The sequence below is a fragment of the Piliocolobus tephrosceles genome, chromosome 1 (genome assembly GCF_002776525.5).
Source record: "Piliocolobus tephrosceles isolate RC106 chromosome 1, ASM277652v3, whole genome shotgun sequence".
NCBI classification, from domain to species: domain Eukaryota; kingdom Metazoa; phylum Chordata; class Mammalia; order Primates; family Cercopithecidae; genus Piliocolobus; species Piliocolobus tephrosceles.
In genome coordinates, this window is record NC_045434.1 from 93,872,836 (window position 1) to 93,893,843 (window position 21,008).

Below are 21,008 nucleotides of genomic sequence, written 5' to 3' on the forward strand. Positions count from 1 at the left end.
TCCTGACCTCGTGATCCGCCCGTCTCGGCCTCCCAAAGTGCTGGGATTACAGGCTTGAGCCACCGCGCCCGGCCCACGAAACTCCTTCTTGAAAAAAAAAAAAAAAAAAAATTAGCCAGGCATGGTGGCATGCGCTTGTAGTACCAGCTACTGGGGAGGCTGAGTTGGGAGAATAGATTGAGCCCAGGTTGAGGCTGCAGTGGGAGCTGAGGTAAGCCACTGCACTCCAGCCTGGGCAACAGAGTAAAACTTTGTTTCAAAACAAAACAAAACAAGCCACATTCGGACTGGGTACAGTGGCTCATGCCTGTAATCCCAGCACTTTGGGAGGTTGAGGCAGGCATATCATTTGAGGTCAAGAGTTTGAGACCAGCTTGGCTGAGCTTTTTCACCAGCTGAATACTTCACCAAAGGAGAAAGCAGGCCGGGCGCGGTGGCTCACGCCTGTAATCTCAGCATTTTGGGAGGCTGAGGTAGGCAGATCATGAGGTCGGGAGATCAAGACCATCCTGGCTAACACAGTGAAACCCCGTCTCTACTAAAAATACAAGAAATTAGCCAGGCGTGGTGGCGCCTGTAGTCCCAGCTACTCAGGAGGCTGAGGCAGAAGAATGGTGTGAACCCGGGAGGCAGAGCTTGCAGTGAGCCGACATCACTCTACTGCACTCCAGCCTGGTTGACAGAGTGAGACTCCATCTCAAAAAAAAAAAAAAAGGAGAAAGCAGCAAAACCACAAGGACTTTCTGGATCTTGGTAGTAGGAAAAGCCAGGGTGTTAAAGGACGTTGCTTCTCTACGTCTAGCAGTAACCTACCCTTCCAGCCCTGCCATGTGCCCATACTGGAACACCTCTCTGGGGATGTGACTCAGCATCTCCATCTTCACCACACTTCCCTCGGTGACTAATGACTAACTAACTGTCATCAGACATAAGCACACACCCAAGGGTGCACCTGGCCCTGACCCAAACCCTCTCATCTAGGGACTGGGGCGACCCACAGGGAAGAGAGTCTTCCACAGCAGGGCAGGTATGCCCCTAGAAGAAAACATTGAGCAAATGCCTCTGGGCATTAGAAGTTCAAGGCTGACACTCTGAACCTGAGAAGGAAGGGAAAGCTACCATGGCCCCACTCAGCCTCCATGGCAGCCAGCTTGACAAGAGCTCGGTCCTGTTGTGTGACTCTCCTTAAGCTATTTCCCCTGCCTAGTACATCTTCACAACTCTTGTCAGAAGTTGCCATCTCTTCTGTCACTATCCTCTAACTCAGTGCTCTCTCCCTTCTCTGGATTCTTTGGTATTTATCAAGTTTGGTCCTTGAACACGTACTTCTACCGGCATTACTTATAATGGCCGACATTATGCCCAGCTTTGGGGATACAAAGCAAAATAAGCAGCTCACTCATTGTTCCCCGGCCACAGGCTTTGTGAGGGCCAAGACCATGCCTAATCCTTCCCTGTCAGAGCATAAGGGCCCAGCACAGATAGGTGCTTAATTGCTTGGCAATAATTCTTGCCTTGGCCATCTGGGGGGATCCTCAGGCCCCATCCTGGCTCATCCCCTCCTCCAAGACCCTGGGACCTGACAGGGGCAATGGAGTGGACTGACACACCTGTGCACACACGATGATGAGGTCAGGATTGGTCCGAAGCCAGTCCAGGAAGACTTTCACAGCAGGAAGCAGGCCTTCAGCCATCAGGACCTGAAGCTTCTCCTGGATGCTGCGCTCATTCCGACAGGAGCGTCCACTGGACTCACTCCCCTCCGACTCAGAGCCCTCCTCAGAGCCTGGGGAGTGGGTGAATGGAAGAGAAAAAACTGGGATAAACAAGAGACACTTGGCAGCAGGCCTTAGCTCTGTGCAGGGAGCATGCTTCCACCTGGCCTGGGCCCTTTCAAGGAATTCGGATATGAAAAACCTGGGGAATCACTTACAGGCCGAATCACTTACAGCCCCTTATTCAATTTTTCCAGGCCCACTAACTCTTGTTTTTTAATCTCCTCCAATTCATTTTACCAAGGCTGCTTTTTAAATATGGTGCCTTTTAAATACAATTCTTACAGACTCAAGTAATTTGTGATGTTGATCTACAGCTATTCATTCAACCAGGATTTATAAAGTGCCTACTCTGTGCTGGAAGGCAGGGCAGACAATTAGAGGTGAGCTACAAGGGAGGGAGAAAAGCAAGGGGTATGGTTTTAAAAGAGTTACTTTCAATTCCTAGCTCTTCTACTTTGCAAGTGAGAACACTGGGCAGGTCCCTTCACATCTCTGAGCATCAGCTTCCTGATTTCTGTCATTCACTCAGTCATTCGATAGTTCTTAAGTCCCACCCATGTGCCAGGCACTGTGTTAGTTACTGGGGATACAGCAATAAGTAAGATATATTCTGTCCTGCCCTCAAGCAGTTTGGACTCTAACTGGGGAGACAGACAAACCAACAGGCAACCTCACCAGAGTGGGAAAGGACTGGAGGCTGCAGAGGTCCAGGTGGCCACAGGAAGCAAATCTAACATACCCTTGAAGGAGTCCCAGACCAAATAAATGACTTTTAAGCTAAAATCTAGGGAGGCAAGTAAGAATTAGCTAAGTGACAGACTGGGAGCAAGGGAGGAAAAGCACGTGCCAGACAGACAGAACACTATGTATAAAAGTTTGGAGGGGCTGGGCATAGCGGCTCACACCTGTAATCCCAGCACTCTGGGAGGCCGAGGCAGGCAGATCACCTAAGGTCAGGAGTTTGAGACCAGCCTGGCCAACATGGTGAAACCCTGTCTCTACTAAAAATACAAAGATTAGCCAGGCGTGGTGGCACGCGCCTGTAGTCCCAGCTACTTGGGAGGCTGAGGCAGAAGAATCGCTTGAACCTAGGAGGCGGAGGCTGCAGTAAGCCAAGATCATGCCGCTGCACTCCAGCCTGGGCAAGAGAGTGAGACTCTGTCTCCAAAAATATACATATATATTATATATAATATTACATATATTTTATATATATGTATATTACAAACACACAAATTAGCCAGGCGTGATGGCGAATGCCTGTCATCCCAACTACTCAGATGGCTGAGGCAGGAGAATCGCTTGAGCCTGGGAGGCAGTGGTTGCAGTGAGCCAAGATCGTGCCACTGCACTCCAGTCTCAGCGATAGGGTAAGACCCTGTGTTTAACAAAAAAAAAACAATAAAAAAACTTTGGAAGTAAAAGACAGCCTAGAGTAGGGATGACAACTCTTCTACCACAGGACTGCTATGAAGGTTAAATAAAACAGCACCCTAGAACAACGCAGGGTAGCCTCTACAAAGAGTTGCTGCTACTAAATGGGTACTCTCTTTGCAGGGAAGATCCTTAAGAGAGAAGTCTCACTCTAATGCACCTGCCCTGGTGAGTAACAGATGGCACCGGGGAAGGAAGCTGCAGCTGCAATTGTGCAGGGAGGAAAGCCCCAAACCCACAGGGCAGGGTGAAGTGCAACAGAATTAAAACCAACAAATGGGTTGGGAGCTGGGAATGAGGAAGTGAACAGGAGAGCGGATCCTCAGGAAGAAACTCATGGGCTACACCCATGAGGTAAGGGTAGAGATGAAAGGTCATTCACATACAGAGGAAAGTGGCCTCTCTGGTGAGTGTCTGTGGCATGGAGGTGCGGACCAGAACAGGATGATGAAGTGGTCCAAATACCTGGCTCTGAAGGCTTGTCTACATCCCCATTGACACAAGGCCTGTGGCTGGCCGAGGTATGAGGGTCGGTGGTGGGCTGGAGGAGCAGGTTGCTAAAGGTGGGGGCCAGTCGGAAGCAGCGCTTAGTCTGGAACATCTGGGTGGACATGGCTTGTAGATTGCTGGCAATGCTAGCCTCACTGGGGCCCAGTGGGCCATTGAGGGAATCGGGAGCCTCTGATCTGCCCTGAGGGGGCTCCAGGGTTGGTGACCGTGTCCCCTCCTCTTCCTCCATATCTTCCAAGTCTGATCGGGACTCCTGGCTATTCATCTCCGAGTCTGTTTCAGCATCAAAGGCCGTTCCCCCACCTTCAAGACTCTTGTCAGAGCCACTGTCTGAGCCCTCACTGGCCCGGGCTGAGTCATGGCTTGAGTCCGATTCAAAGCCTTCACTCAGGTCACTGTCATCACCAGCTTTGGGTGGGTGGCGGCGACGGCGGAGGCAGGAGAGGCGGGAGAACTTACGGCTCTTTCTGCCCTCACCCACTTGGGGTACTATAGGAGGAGGCTCAGGATCTGGCTCCTCCTCTTTCTCCAGAGGTTCCTTGGACTCTGGCTCATCTGTGGAAAGAGGAAGGTCAGGTGGAGCCCGAGGAACAGGTGGAGCCTGGATGCTGGAATGTGCTCTCTAACACCACTTCCCCCCAAGTCTGTGTTCCTTTCCTTCATCCCCATGCCCCACACCAATCTTTCCATAGTGATGACCTCCCCCATTCTCCCACCTGTGCCATCACTCTGGAATGCCGGGACAGGATTCTCGCCCTCTTCCAGCTCAGCTTGCAGCCGTATGTTGACATGATTGACGAGGTGGGAGAAGAGGGCCAGGGTGAAGGCAATGGCTGCACTGTACTGCTTAGATCCTGAAGTTAGGAAAGCCAGGCATTAGGGGCCTCGGGCCCTGATGGGGAGTAGGCACCATTAATTCCAACTACATCTCATCTGTTCTCAACTCTTCCAAGGATCCAACTACTCATCAAATATTCTTTTTTTTTTTTTAAACATAGAGACGAGGGTCTCACTATGTTGTCCAGGCTGGGTCTTGAACTCCTGGGCTCAAGCAATCTGCCCGCCTTGGTCTCCCAAAGTGCTGGGATTACAGGCGTGAGGCACTGTACGTGTCCTATTATTCTTTCCATAATCTAGAATGTAACATCTCACCTTGTGCTCCTTCAGATAAGCATATCCTTTTGTCCCATCTCATCCTTCCTGGCTTTGAGGTTCCTCCCCATACCTCAAGAACTTTCACATCCAGCCCTATCCCTCCTTACCTCCCAATCTTGCTCTGCATACACATCTGTCAGAAAGGCTTCCAGAATTGCCTAAATGCCTCCAAGAGCAAGGTCTGAAATTCTGTCTGGATCATCACTAAGTATCCTGACCCTCGTCTCTGCATAGGCCCTGGCCAAGGGTGTGCATATTTACGGGAGGTGGTAAGGAGAAGGGGGAAGGAAATGTGCTGTTGCTTGTACTCAATTACCAGGAGCTCCTTTAGGTTAGGATCCCTTGGCCCTTACTCGCCCACAGCCAAGCAGTGACACAGGAGTGAAGAGGCTGCTTGTGGAAGGAACTTTATGAATAAGGAGCTGCAGAAAAGGGGAGTGAGGATCCCTGAACCCAGTGGAAGAGAAAAGAGGAACATAGGGAGGGTTACCTGCTCTCTCCAAGCTGTGCACACACATAAGGCAGATGATGACCATTTGAAAGATAAGAAGGTCCGGGAGGAAAGCATATCCACTCTCATAATCCTCCTCTTCCTCACTGGCCAGGCTGAGGTTGGGTGAGGAGGGCAGGTAGAAGAGGCAGAGGTTGAAGTCCTCCAGGACTGACTGGCAAAGTGAGGTCAGCTCTGAGTCCATGGAGCTACAGAGGGGCAGGAGTAACAGGGGAGGTCAGTGGTGGGGGCTGGGGAAGGAGAAGAGCAGGGAATACAAGATTCAGAAAAAGGACTATGGGATGCTGCAGGGGAGACCTGAGAGCACAGCAGGGAAGGGCAGTGCTGGATTGATCTCCACAGCAACTAAAACAGGGGAAGGGATGTGAATAGGCTTCCCATTCAGCCATTCCCTCTTCAACATCTTCTAAGCACCTATTCTGTGCCAGAGGGAGAGCTGCTGGGAGAAGGATGGGCACAGGACTCTTGGGAGAAACAGTGAGGAATGCCAAGAAAAGACAAATTGGCTACGGATGTTCCAAATGAGCGCAGAACTTGACAGTCCACTCTTTTCAAGGCTCCTTCTGTAAAGCATCATGGCTGGGGCTCACAGGACAGTTTGGGTTCATGCTGTCTTCCACTCACCTGCTTTTGGGCTGTAGGAGGCTTTGCAGATACATAAAGTTCACTAGCAACCTTTTAATGTCTTTACATCTGAAATGAGAAGAGCCCAAAGTAAATGCTGAATGGCCCCACAGTCCCTATGGTCCTACTGCACCAACTGCAGAAAAACCCCCTTCACCTCACAGGCCCCACTCACCGCTTTTTGCCGGGAGACAGTTTCCGAGTCTCACACTTCTTCAGTTGGTGGTACATTTTGGCTGCCTTATCATACAGCCGCTTGAGGTTCCCATAGGCCCCCTCAAAGGACACTTCTGACTGGATGCTGTAGGAAAGAGGTGAGCTATTGAGTCTTGGCCGGGGGAGGATATGTTACTCTGCTGGGGCTTTAGGAAACACTGTTACTAGTAAATACAGGCTGCTCCCAGCCTCAGCTTCCATGTACATACTCAGGGTAAAAGGCTCATGAGCTAGCTTTCCTAATCACACACACACACACATAACTTCTAGATTAGTCAGAGAAAAAAAGGATGTCTTATTCTCCTTTGTATCTAGAAAGGAGAATATCAATCCCACCCTGTTACAAACTTAGTTACTACAATCCCTGAAATACACTATCCTTCATCTATTTTTAAGTATAGAATACTTTATAATGGATAGCATTTAATAAGCATTTACTATCTGCAAGGATATTTACATGTACTATTTCAGTTAATCCTCCCAATATGCAAACACAAACATGTACTGAGCACCCACTGTGTCAGGCAATGTACTCTAATATTGTCCACATTCACAAATGAGGACAAGGAGCCTGTGAGAGAACAAGCACACTGACCAAGGTCACACAGTTAGTACGTGGTAGAGGAAAGTCCCCAATCCAATTGTCTTTCTATTTTTTGAAACTGAGTCTCACTCTGTCACCGAGGCTGGAGTGCAGTGGCACGATCTCGGCTTACTGCAACCTCCGCCTCCCAGGTTCAAGCAATTCTCGTGCCTGAGTCTCCCAAATAGCTGGGATTACAGGTGCCTGCCACCACGCCTGGCTCATTTTTGTATTTTCAGTAGAGATGGAGTTTCACCATGTTGGCCAGGCTGGTCTCAAACTCCTGACCTCAGGTGATTCACCTGCCTCAACCTCCCAAAGTGTTGGGATTATAGGCATAAGCCACCGAGCCCAGCCCCACCTAATTTTTTAACTTTTTTTGTAGAGATGGGGTCTCACTATGTTGACCAGGCTTGGCCTTAAACTCCAGGACTCAAGTGACCCTCAACCTCCAAAAGTCCTGGGATTACGAGTGTGAGACACTATACCCAGCCCTCAACCCAGTCTTACTTAAAAACACACACACACACACACACACACACACACACACAGCCAGGCACAGTGGCTCACGACTGTAATCCCAGCACTTTGGGAGGCCGAGGCAGGTGGATCATGAGGTCAGGAGGTCAAGACCATCGTGGCTAACACGGTGAGACCCCGTCTCTACTAAAAATACAAAAAATTACTCAGGCGTGTTGGTGGGTACCTGTAGTCCCTGCTACTTGGGAGGCTAAGGCAGGAGAATGACATGAACCCAGGAGGTGGAGCTTGCAGTGAGCCGAGATCGCACTACTGCACTCCAGCCTGGGCGACAGTGCAAGACTCCGTCTCAAAAAAAAAAATTAGCCGGGCATGGTGGCATGCACCTGTAATCCCAACTACTCAGAAGGCTGAGGCAGGAGAATCACCTGAACCCAGGAGACTGCAGTGAGCTGAGATCGCACCATTGCACACCAGCCTAGGCGACAGGGCAAGACTCTGTCTCAAAAAAAAAAAAAAAAAAAAAAAAACCCCCAATGACCTTAACACTCATGACATTTTGTGTCTTGTTTCTTAAAAACATGTTTTTAATTATAAAAAGTGAGGGAGAGGCCGGGTGCGGTAGCTCAAGCCTGTAATCCCAGCACTTTGGGAGGCCGAGACGGGCGGATCACGAGGTCAGGAGATCATCCTGGCTAACACGGTGAAACCCTGTCTCTACTAAAAAATACGAAAAACTAGCCGGGCGAGGTGGCAGGCACCTGTAGTCCCAGCTACTCGGGAGGCTGAGGCAGGAGAATGGCATAAACCCGGGAGGCAGAGCTTGCAGTGAGCTGAGATCTGACCACTGCACTCCAGCCTGGGCGACAGAGCAAGACTCCGTCTCAAAAAAAAAAAACAAAAAACAAAAGTGAGGTATAAAATAGAAGAAACCAATATCTGTGGTGAATTAAAGATAGCCACAAATTATCTGACACTCCTTCCACTGAGAAGTGTGGTCTATATCTCCTCCCCTTAAATCTTGCAGGGGGCTGCGGGAGGAAGGGCTATGACCAAGAGAATATTACTGAAGTAACAGCTTCCAAGTCTCGTAAGTCATTGTTCACTGTTGGAGCCTTGGGCCACTACATAAAAAGTTCTTCTACCCTGTGGAAGATACCACATATGGTCCTAAAACCACACAGAGAAGGAGAGGGGCCAAATGAGTCAACTCTCCAGACATATTAGACCTTCCGATCAGCTGAATACCAATGACTAACCCTAAACAATGTCACTGGGAGAAGGCAGATTGCCCAACTGAGCCCTGCCCAAACGTCTAACCCATAAACCATGAGAGAGAATTGTTTTAGCAGAGTCAGGTATGCCCTTAGTGGGCACCTCCCAAACTTGGATACGCCTGGCTCTCTTTTGGAACTGACCCGCCCTAAATCATGCTTAAGAGTGTGATGAGGGACCCAGGACAAGTAAGGGGAATCATTCTCTGGAAGCATTTAAGAAATGGGAAAAACAGGCCGGGCGCGGTGGCTCACGCCTGTAATCCCAGCACTTTGGGAGGCCGAGGCAGGCGGATCACGAGGTCAGGGGATCGAGACCATCCTGGCGAACACGGCGAAATCCCGTCTCTACTAAAAATACAAAAAAATTAGCCGGGCGTGGTGGCGGGTGTCTGTAGTCCCAGCTTCTAGGGAGGCTGAGGCAGGAAAACGGCATTAACCCGGGAGGCGGTGGAGCTTGCAGTGAGTGGAGATCGCGCCACTGCACTCCAGCTTGGGCGACAGAGCGAGTCTCTGTCTCAAAAAGAAAAAAAAAAAAAAAAAAAGAAATGGGAAAAATACAGCCAGGCGCAGTGGCTCACACCTGTAATCCCAACACTTTGGGAGGCCAAGGAGGGCGGCTCACCTGAGGTCGGGAGTTCGAGACCAGCCTGACTAACATGCAGAAACCCTGTCTCTACTAAAAATACAAAATTAGCCAGGTGTGGTGGCGCATGCCTGTAATTCTAGCTACTCGGGAGGCTGGGGCAGGAGAATCACTTGAACCCAGGAGGCGGAGGTTACAGTGAGCTGAGATCATGCCACTGCACTCCAGTCTGGGCAACAAGGTTGAAACTCCATCTCAAAAAAAAAAAAAAAAAAAAAAGAAATGGGAAAGATATACCAGGTTATAAACCTAGTAATGATACTTAAGAATGAATGAATGTAGTGGTGCAGGTATAGAAGGCCAGCCTGCACTTATCCAGACAAGGAGAGGGACCCCCAACAACCTAAACTGAACACACGGACTAGGTCACCTTGGCCAGGTGAACCAGAAACCATGGCACATGGAATTATGAGGTACAATTAGTATGTTACTATTTTGTACTTTATTATCTGATTACTATTTGGAGTGGATATACTTTAGTACTTGACCACTTAAGCTATGAAGACCACCCTACTCCTTTTGCTTGAAGCCCAAGCTTATTACATAACTTCTTCTGAGAATGAGCAATTTATTTCTCAGTATAACTTAAAAGCATTCCAGGTAAAGTATTCTGGTTTACCTCTCAGTCTCATGTGCTCTTGGTTACGGCGACTTGTACAGTGACTCAATACCCTAAGCTTAATTAATTTTGGGTGCCCTGAAAATTTTTTTTTTTTTTTTTTTGAGATGGAGTCTTGCTCTGTTGCCCAGGCTGGAGTGCAGTGGCATGATCTTGGCTCACTGCAACCTCTGCCTCCTGGGTTCAAGTGATTCTCCTGCCTCAGCCTCCCAAGTAGCTAGGATTAGAGGCGCTCACCACCACAGCCAGCTAATTTTTGTACTTTTAGTAGAGATGGGGTTTTGCCATGTTGGCCAGGCTGGTCTCAAACTCCTAACCTCAGGTGATCCACCTGCCTCAGCCTCCCAAAGTGCTAGGATTACAGGTGTGAGCTACCAGGCCCTGCCAAAAATGTTTTTTATTCTAACAGCTAAGAGTCAGACCCAGGGAAGCAGTGACCCACCCTGCCGGTCCCTCCACGTATATTACCACATTAACACACTCTAGAATTCTCATGATCTTGTCAGAAGCCACTTTGGTACCATTTTACCAACTGTATTAAATTTATTTCCTTCTTCAAGAAAACAGCAATCTTGCATTTTGCATAAGATAGTAAATAACTATTTTAGCTGCCCAAGTGCCTACAGCTCCAGCGGTTATGTGAAAAGCAGCAGGGCTGTGTCAGAGTCCCCCTGGATGGAGGGACCCTTCAATCTTAGGACTCCCCTATCTCAGCCACAAGCTAGAGAACGGAGGAAGGGAAGAAGGAAAACAAAGCTGGAATAATATGCACACAAAAAAAACAGCTGGCAAATACTCACCACCGCAGGTAACAATACATGGCTTCCACATTATAGTACTTGCTGCCTGCCAGGGTGCCCAGCTGATTGAAGGGCATTCCTAGGGAGAAAGAGAATTCATACAGTCTAAGGCCACAATACTCATTCAAAGCTGCCAGGCCCAACCAATGCTAAGCATCAGAGAACTTGTGGTGAGAACAGCTGGGTCTGCAGGCAACACTGGTGTCTCAGGTGATTAGCAGCTTAATCTTAAACATTTCTCTAGGGGATTACTGACATCTTCTTTTATCCATCAGCTTGTTCCCACCTGGTGTGCCAGGCATTACCTGAATTGATGAAGTACCATTCCTCTGGCTTCCACTATGGCTCCTCCAAGGTTGATGGAACTCCATGGAGCCCTCTCCTCTATCTCAGCTCTGAGTGCTTGTTCCTACATGCAAATCCCCATCTCTCTCTATAAGAGTCTTACGCTTTATTTCATTGTGCTCCTCTTTCCACAAGAGACCTCGGGGAGAGGAAAGCCATCTTCTCTTTTCCTTCTACTCTGCCTCACTCCTTCTTAATTCAAGACTTTCCCATTTATCTTCCCCTTCCACCATTTTCCAAGTGTGTTACAAGAGGGAAAAGGTATAAACAAGGTGAAGTATGAGAGACCTGAGAATGAAGAGGAGCTGGGGAAAATGAGTATGAACTGCCTGCCATCTCAACGTCTTCCCTAGGAAAATCCTACTGGATTGGGAGGCCCAAGTTGGGGACAACTTACCAATCTGAGGAGCTACTGACAGGGCTTGGTAGTAAAATCTCTCGGCTAGCAGCTCAGTATCTACGCCAGCTAATTCATTCTGATACCGTGCTGCACAAGAGAGAAAAGGAAGGGAAACTCGATGATTTTGTTTCAGAAAACCCTCCCCCACATCTGGGAGTCCACTCTGAGAGCTGTAACAAGAGCCTGGAAGGAAGGTACCTGAGCTAGGAGGCAGGTTGCTGGGGTCTCTGGCACAGTCCTAAATCTGCATGACTATGGGCAAATTGTTCAACTCTCTTCCTTGCTGGTAGGTTCAAAATGTAAAGAATATTTAGTGTTTGTGAAGTAAATAAGCTCTTTTTTTGTTGTTTTCTTTTGTTTTTTCTTTTAGAGATGGGGTCTTGCTGTCACCCAGGTTGGTCTCCAACTCCTGGGTTCAAATGATTCTCCTGCCTCAGCCTCCCAAGTAGCTGGGACTACAGATGCGTGCCACCACGCCCAGCCTGAACAGGCTCTTCTTGATAATCTCTTCCCAATGAATGGGAGCTGCAGCACACATAAATGCTTGCAAAGACCTCTGATATTTAGTTCCGAAATGCAAATGCTCAATTCCACAGGGAAGACACTACTAATGATACTCTGGTCCACCAAACATGAAACAGCTGACTCTCTGCACACATTGCTCATGAGGGGTCCAGGAGTGGGCTGGAGGCAGGGATAGGAGACCCAGGTCAGTAAGAGATAATGCACCCAACAGCCACACACTAGCAACCTAATGAGAAACCACCGTCTATCAGGACGAGAGGCCCCAGGGGCCATAAAGCAAAAGAGTACTTTTCCATCCTTAGAAACATCTGTTAGGAAGGTAAGTCCTCCTTGCTGTCTAATTTCAATTCCTGTGCTGAAGTTGCTACTTATCTAGGAGTCCATAAAGATAAAAGAAAAAAAAAAAAAAGAAACACTCAAAGAAGAAAAATATCACATGAAAATCTTGCCAACCCACTACTGAAAGAGAATTATTATCTTCATTTGCTCAAAGCTCAAAGACATTTCCCTTTTTCCTGTATTCACTGATCCTCTCTGCCTCATCGAAGGGCAGTGAAAAGAAGGGATCACTGAAACAGATGGGAGGGAAAAAAAGTTCTGAGAGGCCAAACTATCCCTCCTGCTCTCCAACCACGTAATGGGTGTTACCAGCAACTGAATCAGCCTGGGTCTGTCCTGTAACCCAAAACTGAGAAAATGAAAGGTGCAAATTCTTACACAAATCCCCCAGGTACACTAGACATCGGTGACATGCCATCTGTGCCCAATCCATCTCCTTCCCTGAGGCAGACACTGGCTTCTTGCATCCTATGAGACAAAGAGAAAGAGATTTATGAGCCCATTCTTCTGCCTCCCCGCACCTATGGGGAAATACCTCTCCAAGATGTAGAGACTAAGAATCCAGGGCCTGTCTTGGAACTTGTCTTCCAGGGCAGAGAGACACTCATCCAGGACACAGGGAGAGACACAGAGGATCACAGGTGGCCACACACAGGGACTCAAGAGACTTATTGGTAGATTCATTCATAGGAAAGGAAGGAACTGGAAGAGGAGGGCTAGGGCCCTCAACCTAGGATGGCACCTTGCAGGAAGGTCATCACAGGAAGGCTTCCAGAAAGGAGGAAGGATGAGCTTCAAGTATGAAGAGGGTCATGAGTGTCTTGGGTAGAAGTTACACACATAAAGGTAAAAGGTTTTGGGTAAATATGGGAAACTAACTTGCCCAAGAATGAAATGTGAATGACGCCAATTAAAAAAAAAAAAAAAAAAAAACGACACGACAAAATTTAAAAAAGAAAAAAAAGAAAGAAATGTGAATGAGGCCAAGGCAGATGCTCCTAGTGGAGATTCACAGAGAAGGCAGCCTATTGGGGAGTATGCCTACGAAACAGAAAAGTGGGCTTGCCCTGCCTGAGGCTGCTGATGGCCAAAGCTAAATATGCCTGAGCACTCACCTACCTCTCCCTTCCAAGAAACTGCCTGGTAACTTCAGAGAGCTTAAGATCTTTGGGAGGCAGTTTTCTCATGTGCCAGAAACTTTTCTAAGCATTCTACGGTATTGACTTAATCCTCACAGCAACCCTATGAGGTTACTCTTATTACTCCCATTTTACAGTTGAGGAAATCAGTCACACAGCTGCTAAGCAGAAGAGCTAGGACACAAAAGGCTCCAGAGACTGTCCTCTTATCCATTCCACCTTACTGTCTCTCTCGAGCATGTTGCTTCCATTTGGAACAGCCATTCCTAATGTTTTCTATAGATAATTCTCAGCTGGCTGAATGGAGAAAACATCAGTGAAGACAAAAACTAAAGTGGTTTGGGGAAGTAACTTTTTGAAGTGGTATTTTTTTTTTAAAGCTGTGGACCCCTCTAGCTATCTGGTAACCTATGAACATGGTCCCAGAATAATCTCATCTTTGTTTTTAGATAATGTAGTGGCCTTTTTTTTTTTGGACAGAAGGTCTTGCTGAATCGCCCCCAGCTGGAGTACCAGTGATGAAATCATGGCTCACGGCACCCTCGAACTCCTGGGCTTCAGTGATCCTCCTGCCTCAGCTTTCCAAATAGCTAGGACAACATGCATGCACCACCATACCCAGTTAAATAATTTTTTTTTTTTTAGAGATTATGTAGGATCTCACTATGTTGCCCAGGCTGGTCCTGAATTCCTGGCCTTAAGCAATCCTCCTGCCTTGGCTTCCCAAAGTGCTGGGATTACAGGCATGAGCCACCACCCCTGGCCTAGAGGGTTTTTTTTGTTTGTTTGTTTGTTTTTGAGACAGAGTCTCACTCTGTCACCCTGGCTGGAGTGCAGTGGTGTGATCTTGGCTCACTGCAACCTCCACCTAACGGGTTCAGACGATGCTCCTGCCTCAGCCCTCTGAGTAGCTGGGATTACAGGTGCCCAGTTAATTTTTATATTTTTGTTTTTTATTTTTTATTTTATTTTTTATTTTTTTTTGAGACGGAGTCTCGCTCTGTCACCCAGGCTGGAGTGCTGTGGCCAGATCTCAGCTCACTGCAAGCTCCGCCTCCCGGGTTCACGCCATTCTCCTGCCTCAGCCTCCCGGGTAGCTGGGACTACAGGCGCTGCCACCTCGCCCGGCTAGTTTTTGTATTTTTTAGTAGAGACGGGGTTTCACCGTGTTAGCCAGGATGGTCTCGATCTCCTGACCTCGTGATCCGCCCGCCTCGGCCTCCCAAAGTGCTGGGATTACAGGCTTGAGCCACCGCGCTCGGCCTTAATTTTTATATTTTTAATAGAGATGGAGTTTCACCATGTTGACTAGGCTGGTCTCGAACTCCTGATCTCAGGTGATCACTTGCCTCGGCCTCTCAAAGTGCTGGGATTATAGGCATGAGCCACCGTGCCTGGCCTAGATGTTTTTAAATGCATAAAACACAAGTGCTCTGCTTCTGATCACAGAATTCTTCCATGTGGTGACAAGGACACAACCTCCATCTCTGACCCAGAATGTCTGTCTTGGTAATAGAGGGGACAGAGAGAGCAGAGAGAGCTGGGGGAAGGAGCTCTAAAGGATGGCTGAACTGAAGAGAAAATTTACCAACTAGAAAAGGAGTTAAAATTATAGCTGCCAGTACCTCAGCTGGTAGAAAAGGAACTTGCACTATCTTGAAAGACTGTCCACAATTTTCCCAACATATCTAAAGATTTCAATATTTTTTTTTTTTTTTTGAGACAGAGTCTCGCTCTGTCGCCCAGGCTGGAGTGCAGTGGCTGGATCTCAACCCTTCGCCTGCCGGGTTCACGCCATTCTCCTGCCTCAGCCTCCTAAGTAGCTGGGACTACAGGCACCCGCCACCACGCCCGGCTAATTTTTTGTATTTTTTAGTAGAGACGGGGTTTCACCGTGTTAGCCAGGATGGTCTTGCCCTCCCAAAGTGCTGGGATTACAGGCTTGAGCCACCGCGCCTGGCAAGATTTCAATACTTTCATCAAACATTGGGAAATAATCTCTAAAGTCAAAAGAAACGGTGCTGGCCAAATTCAACTGGGAGAAGAGAAGAAATGTTATTAACACCACCTTCCAGTGCCAGACCTACTCTAGGTCTTTCCGTCCCTTCCTCTGCCTCAGTCCACAATCCCAGGCCTCTCTCTTTCCTTAAGATCTTTACACTAACTCGTATGATTTTCTGGATAAAACCAAACTTCATAAACCATTTGTATGTAGTTCTGCTAGAACTCTCTCTGCCTGGCTGGGTCACAAGCTACATGAACCCTGAGGGATAAGGCCAGAGGTAGAAGCATGAGAACCTGCTCAAGTCCACCTTTCAGGTTCCACTGACCTATGAGGGGGTCAGTGACATGGGTCCAGTCAATGCAGCACTGCAGTTCCAGCTGGTAGTGGGACTGGATATAGAGAAGGAGATGCTGGTAGAAGCCAATACCAGCAACCAGGTGCGTCCTGTAGGCACATTCCAAAGTGCTCCGGCTGTGGATGTGCTACAGATTGTGAAAGGGAAGGGGCTGGTTAAGCAATAAACTCAGAGTTGCACTCACCCTCCCTTACCCTGTTCATCTCACTTGGCTCTGGAACTTCATCTACATCTACTCTCATCCACAAGTTACTCTCACACTCTTAGCTCTAACTCTCTGGTCTTCCCATCTGGGACCAGGCTCCCCTCCTTCTTCAATCCTAATTATATCTGATTCTCTCCCTCCTTCCTTTCTGCCGTCTTTTTTTTTTTTTTTTTCTGAGATGGAGTTTTGTTCTTGTTGCCCAGGCTGGAGTACAATGGCATAATCTTGGCTCACTGCAACCTCTGCCTCCTGGATTCAAGTGATTCTCCTGCCTCAGCCTCCTAAGTAGCTGGGATTATAGGCATGCACCACCAAGCCCGGCTAATTTTATATTTTTAGTACAGACGGGGTTTCTCCATGTTGGTCAGGCTGGTCTCAAATTCCCAACCTCAGAAGATCCGCCCACTTCAGCCTCCCAAAGTGCTGGGATTACAGGCATGAGCCACCACGCCCAGCCTCTTTCTCCCATCTTTTCTTGGCTCCCCTACCTCCAACCATGTTCTGGGCCCACTTTCCTAGCTGTCTCTTCCTTCCTTGGCTTTCCCTCTTTAGACAAGGACCTCCCCTTACCTTTTTGTTAGTCTTGATAAGCTGGATAACTTCATAGTATACCTTTCTCCACAGCAGCTCCTCAGCTTTTCTCCCATAGTCCACTGGGTGCAGGAACATAAGCTTGACGCAGAGCTCACGCAGCCTGGAAGGGTGTACGGGAGCATGAGAGAGAGCCCATCCCTTGGAACAGGGACGCAAGAACTAAGGGCAAGGAGTCATGCGCCAACACCCCCACCAACAAATCTCTGTGCTTCCCAAGAGACACGCAGGGTCAATATGACCCAGCACAATAGCAGCCTAGGAAGGCAGTGGGAGTCCCAGAAGACAGAAGCACGAAGCACTAAACATTTCTAATAAGCCTCATTTTTTCCCTTTGCACACTTTGCTCCCTTTTTCTCTGCCTTTTTATCCCCTCTTTTTTTCCCTTCATTATGCAGTATGGCCAACCATCTTGACTCAAATTTTTTGTTTTTTTGGTTTTTCTTTGAGACAGGGTCTCACTCACTCTGTGGCAGTGGCAGGATCATAGTTCACTGTAAACTTGAACCTCTGGGCTCCAATGATCCTCCCACCTCAGCCTAACTACAGGTGCGCAGGATTACAGGTGTGCAGCACCATACTCAGCTAATTTTTTTTTTTTTTTGAGACGGAGTCTTGCTCTGTCGCCCAGGCTGGAGTGCAGTGGTGTGATCTTGGCTCACTGCAAGCTCCGCCTCCCGGGTTCATGCCATTCTCCTTTCTCGCCTCCCCAGTAGCTGGGACTACAGACGCCCGCCACCACGCCTGGCTAATTTTTTGTATTTTTAGTAGAGACGGGGTTTCACCGTGTTAGCCAGGATGGTCTCGATCTCCTGACCTCGTGATCTGCCCGCCTCGGCCTCCCAAAGTGCTGGGATTACAAGCATGAGCCACCGCGCCCGGCCACCCAGCTAATTTTTAAATTTTTTTGTGGAGGCAGGGTCTTGTTTTTTTTTTTTTTGTGAGACGGAGTTCACACCATTCTCCTGCCTCAGCCTCCCGAGTACCTGGGACTACAGGCGCCCACCACCACACCCGGCTAATTTTTTTTTTTGTATTTTAGTAGAGACAGGGTTTCACCATGTTAGCCAGGATGGTCTCGACCTCCTGACCTCGTGATCCGCCCATCTCGGCCTCCCAAAGTGCTGGGATTACAGGTGTGAGCCACCGCGCCCAGCCAACAGGGTCTTGTTATATTGCCAGGCCTGGTCTCAAACTCCTGGGCTCAAGTGATCCTCCTGCCTTGGTCTCCCAAGGTGCTGGGGTTATAAATGTGAGCCACTGTGCCCGGCCTCGAATACCATTCTTTTTATTTTACTCTACTTTTTAGATGTAGAAACTGTGCTACTTTAGGGCACCAGTCTATTAGATGTAAAACCTGCAGATGGAGTGAGGGATCCTATCTCATCTCTTAGGAAGGCCAGAGATTACAGAGACCATAAAGGAACCATGAGGTAAGGAGACAAAACAGAGCATGTGCTTATATATCTGAGAAGGTTTCTGGTAGAGGAAGGTTTCTGGTAGAGATAGGCAGGGAAACAGTAAGGATCTGTGGTTTAGAGTCTCTAGCTTACTTGTTCCTCAGGCTAATGTTTTCTGGTTTGAATACTTCTTGATAAGCAGTTTTGTTGCAAAGGATGAGGTCAAGTCGATGCACAGCCTCCACCACAGCCCTGCAGGGAAATACAGGCAAATATCCCCTGAGCCATATGCATGGTCCACCTAGGATGACGCTGGGACACTAATTCTAGAGGAGAAGCTACAGAATCAGCGGCGAGGAAAAAAGGAGAAGGCTGCAGGCTGAGCTCTGTACAAAACAAGATGAACACAGTCTCCATCTTATTACAGTAACCCCTGCCCCTCCCCACCCCCAGCCCACCAGGGGACATTTGGCAATGGTGGAAACATTTAGAGTCATCACAACTGGGGGAAAAGAGGGTTGCCATTGGCATTTAGAGGGTGCTGTTAAATCTCCTGTAATGCACAGGACAGCCCACCACAATAAAGCATTACCCTACCCAAAATGTCAACAGTGTCAAACTAGAGAAACTGTGATACGGTAAGGCAGACTCTCCCAATGGAAAGAGCACAGGCTGTGATGCCAGGCAGAAAAATCTAGGGTTTGAACCCTGGTTGTGTCTTACTCTGTGCCTTTGGGCAAATTACCTACCCTTTTAAAGCCTTAGTTATCACATCAATAAAAACGAAGATAATAATAGCTACTTCAGAGAACTGTTTTGAGGATTAAATGAAATAATAATTTTTATATAGCTCTGGTATATGGTAAACATTCAATAATGGTAGAATGAATAAATTATTATATAAGGCCTTATTATCCCTGACATAAAGGAAAGGCATTTCTAGTATAAAATTCTACTATGGAATTGTAGGGTATGATGGGCAAGTAGAGGGAGCTCCTAGACTACTTAGCCATAAGTAGGATTCGGGTAAGCCTGGATTCTGCTGAAGGAATTATTTGTTGAACATAGTGGTTATGAGTGTAGGCATGAGTGAGCTGAGATCCGGCCACTGCACTCCAGCCTGGACGACAGAGCGAGACTCCGTCTCAAAAAAAAAGAGTGTAAGCAAGAAACCAGACCGCCTGGATTCAAGTATTAGCTCTACTTCTTAACAGCTATGTGGTCTTGGGCAAAATACCTAACTTCCTTATGGTTGGGTTCCTTCACCCAACCATAAAATGGAAATATTACTACCTATTTTGTGAGGATTAAATTAGCTAATACACAGAGCACCCATAACAGTGCCTGGTATATATAGTAATCACTCCAAGTGTTAGTCTCCATCCTTCTTGTTCTAAGGCTGAGGGGGAGACTCCAGGCACTATGAGGTAAGTCTGTCATCACAGCAAAGAAAAAGTCACAGAAACTCTACAATGGATGGCCAAGAAGTCCCAGAGGTAGGTCTCGTATCTGGAAGGGTAAAACCCAGAAGACATCAGGCAGGAGCTATAAGAACATGTGAATCAGGCACAGCTGTGGACAAAAAAGCAACAAAAACAGAGTGAAGATTTCCAAACAAACCAAGAGGTGCTCCTAGGCCGGGGAAAGTGGGCCACAACAGTTGGCACCCTGTGGTGGTGGTGGCTCAGGAGGCACACTACTAAGCTGCCCTGCACCGGGTGAAGTGGCCGCCAGCACCAGCAGAGCAGGTGGGATGGCAATAGATACCTTCTCACAAACAATCATGTTTCTTCAAACTGGACAGCCTAGAGATGGATGCCAAGCCCTTTTGGCCAACCTGGCCCTTGATGCCAGGGGCAGCACCAGTGATTTACTTTATACCAGCTCAGTTCCTAGGGCAAGGCTTTTATCTTTGGTGCCATGGAAAGAGCTAATGGGAGTGTATATTTTTATAGAAAAGCTCCATAGCTCTCTTTTTATCCTTATTCCAAAAGAAGGTAAATCACCACCACTCTGGGAAGTTCTAATTGCAGATGCTTAAATATGAGAGGGCTCACCACTTTTTTCTCATTTTCCGTCAGATCATAAGCTCCTCCACTAAACTATAATCTCTCTTAGGACAAAAACTACAAAATCTAGTCGTGTGTTTCATTCACTCCCGGGCCTAGCAAAAACAAAAATGTTTTTAAAAACAAACAACAAATGAATTGGCCTAATTAATTGGTGCTTCCAGGCTCCTTTCTCCTGCTGCCCTTTCTTCTCACTTAAAATATTTCAGAATTTCATATCCGTAAACAGCTACGTGTGGGAGTTCCCCAAATTTCTGATGCTCAGAGTGACAAGTCCAGTCTAGCAACACATTTATCTTGAGCAGAGAAATCAGACTTTCCTCCTAGTTCCTTCTACGTATCACCCAGCTATAATAAATCATAAAAACAGTGATTGGCTGCCTCAAATTTCTACCCTGCTCAAAGTCAACAACACAATTACACCCATGTGCACATAGGTAAGCCACACAGGCAAACACATCAACTTAGGTTAGTCCTGTGAATGTAGTGGTTTAAGAAAGAACTACATTTAACGACAACTGGAAGGATGACTAGAGCCATCCCCAAAAGCTGGAGACAAGGAATACTGCAGACACTGCCCACGCGCTGTCTGACTGGCAGCACTGACACTCGGCAGCATGATGAGGCACACGTGCCGCCCCTGGCCAACTCCTCACCCGCCTGGGGACTGCTTGGGGCAGCTCATAGTGGGAGCCCTGGGGCCGCTAGATTGAATTACTTTTCTATTTTTGGAGCAGCCTATAGTCCCCTCTGCCTCTGGCTTACAAAGCCAGAGAAGGCAGGATGCCTACTCAAAGAGGAAAAGACAACATGCTCCTGACTCTTTCACTGCCAAAATGGGGCCAAGGCTCTGAGGGTCGTCTTCTCATGCAAGCATCCGTGTTCTATAAAGCCCGAGCTAAATGAAAACCCCAAACTCTACTCGGTAGTAGAAAGCACAAAACTCAGTTTCCACGCTTCGTCCTATTCTGACCCAGTTATGGAGCCCATGTTCTAGCTGACCTA

General features: G+C 47.8%; 1 protein-coding gene across 1 annotated transcript in view; it reads right to left on the bottom strand.

The window, feature by feature from the left end:
• Positions 1-21,008, bottom strand: part of SMG5 (SMG5 nonsense mediated mRNA decay factor) — a 36,816-nt gene that overhangs the window by 14,716 nt on the left and 1,092 nt on the right. The window contains exons 2-13 of the mRNA XM_023214028.2: positions 18,088-18,186; positions 16,514-16,637; positions 15,709-15,865; positions 12,618-12,707; positions 11,373-11,462; positions 10,631-10,709; positions 6,188-6,313; positions 6,013-6,081; positions 5,368-5,576; positions 4,439-4,576; positions 3,678-4,277; positions 1,611-1,786 (exon numbers count right to left, since the gene is read on the bottom strand). Coding sequence (XP_023069796.1) covers positions 1,611-1,786; positions 3,678-4,277; positions 4,439-4,576; positions 5,368-5,576; positions 6,013-6,081; positions 6,188-6,313; positions 10,631-10,709; positions 11,373-11,462; positions 12,618-12,707; positions 15,709-15,865; positions 16,514-16,637; positions 18,088-18,186 — 1,957 coding nt within the window. The remainder of the gene's footprint in view (positions 1-1,610; positions 1,787-3,677; positions 4,278-4,438; positions 4,577-5,367; positions 5,577-6,012; positions 6,082-6,187; positions 6,314-10,630; positions 10,710-11,372; positions 11,463-12,617; positions 12,708-15,708; positions 15,866-16,513; positions 16,638-18,087; positions 18,187-21,008) is intronic.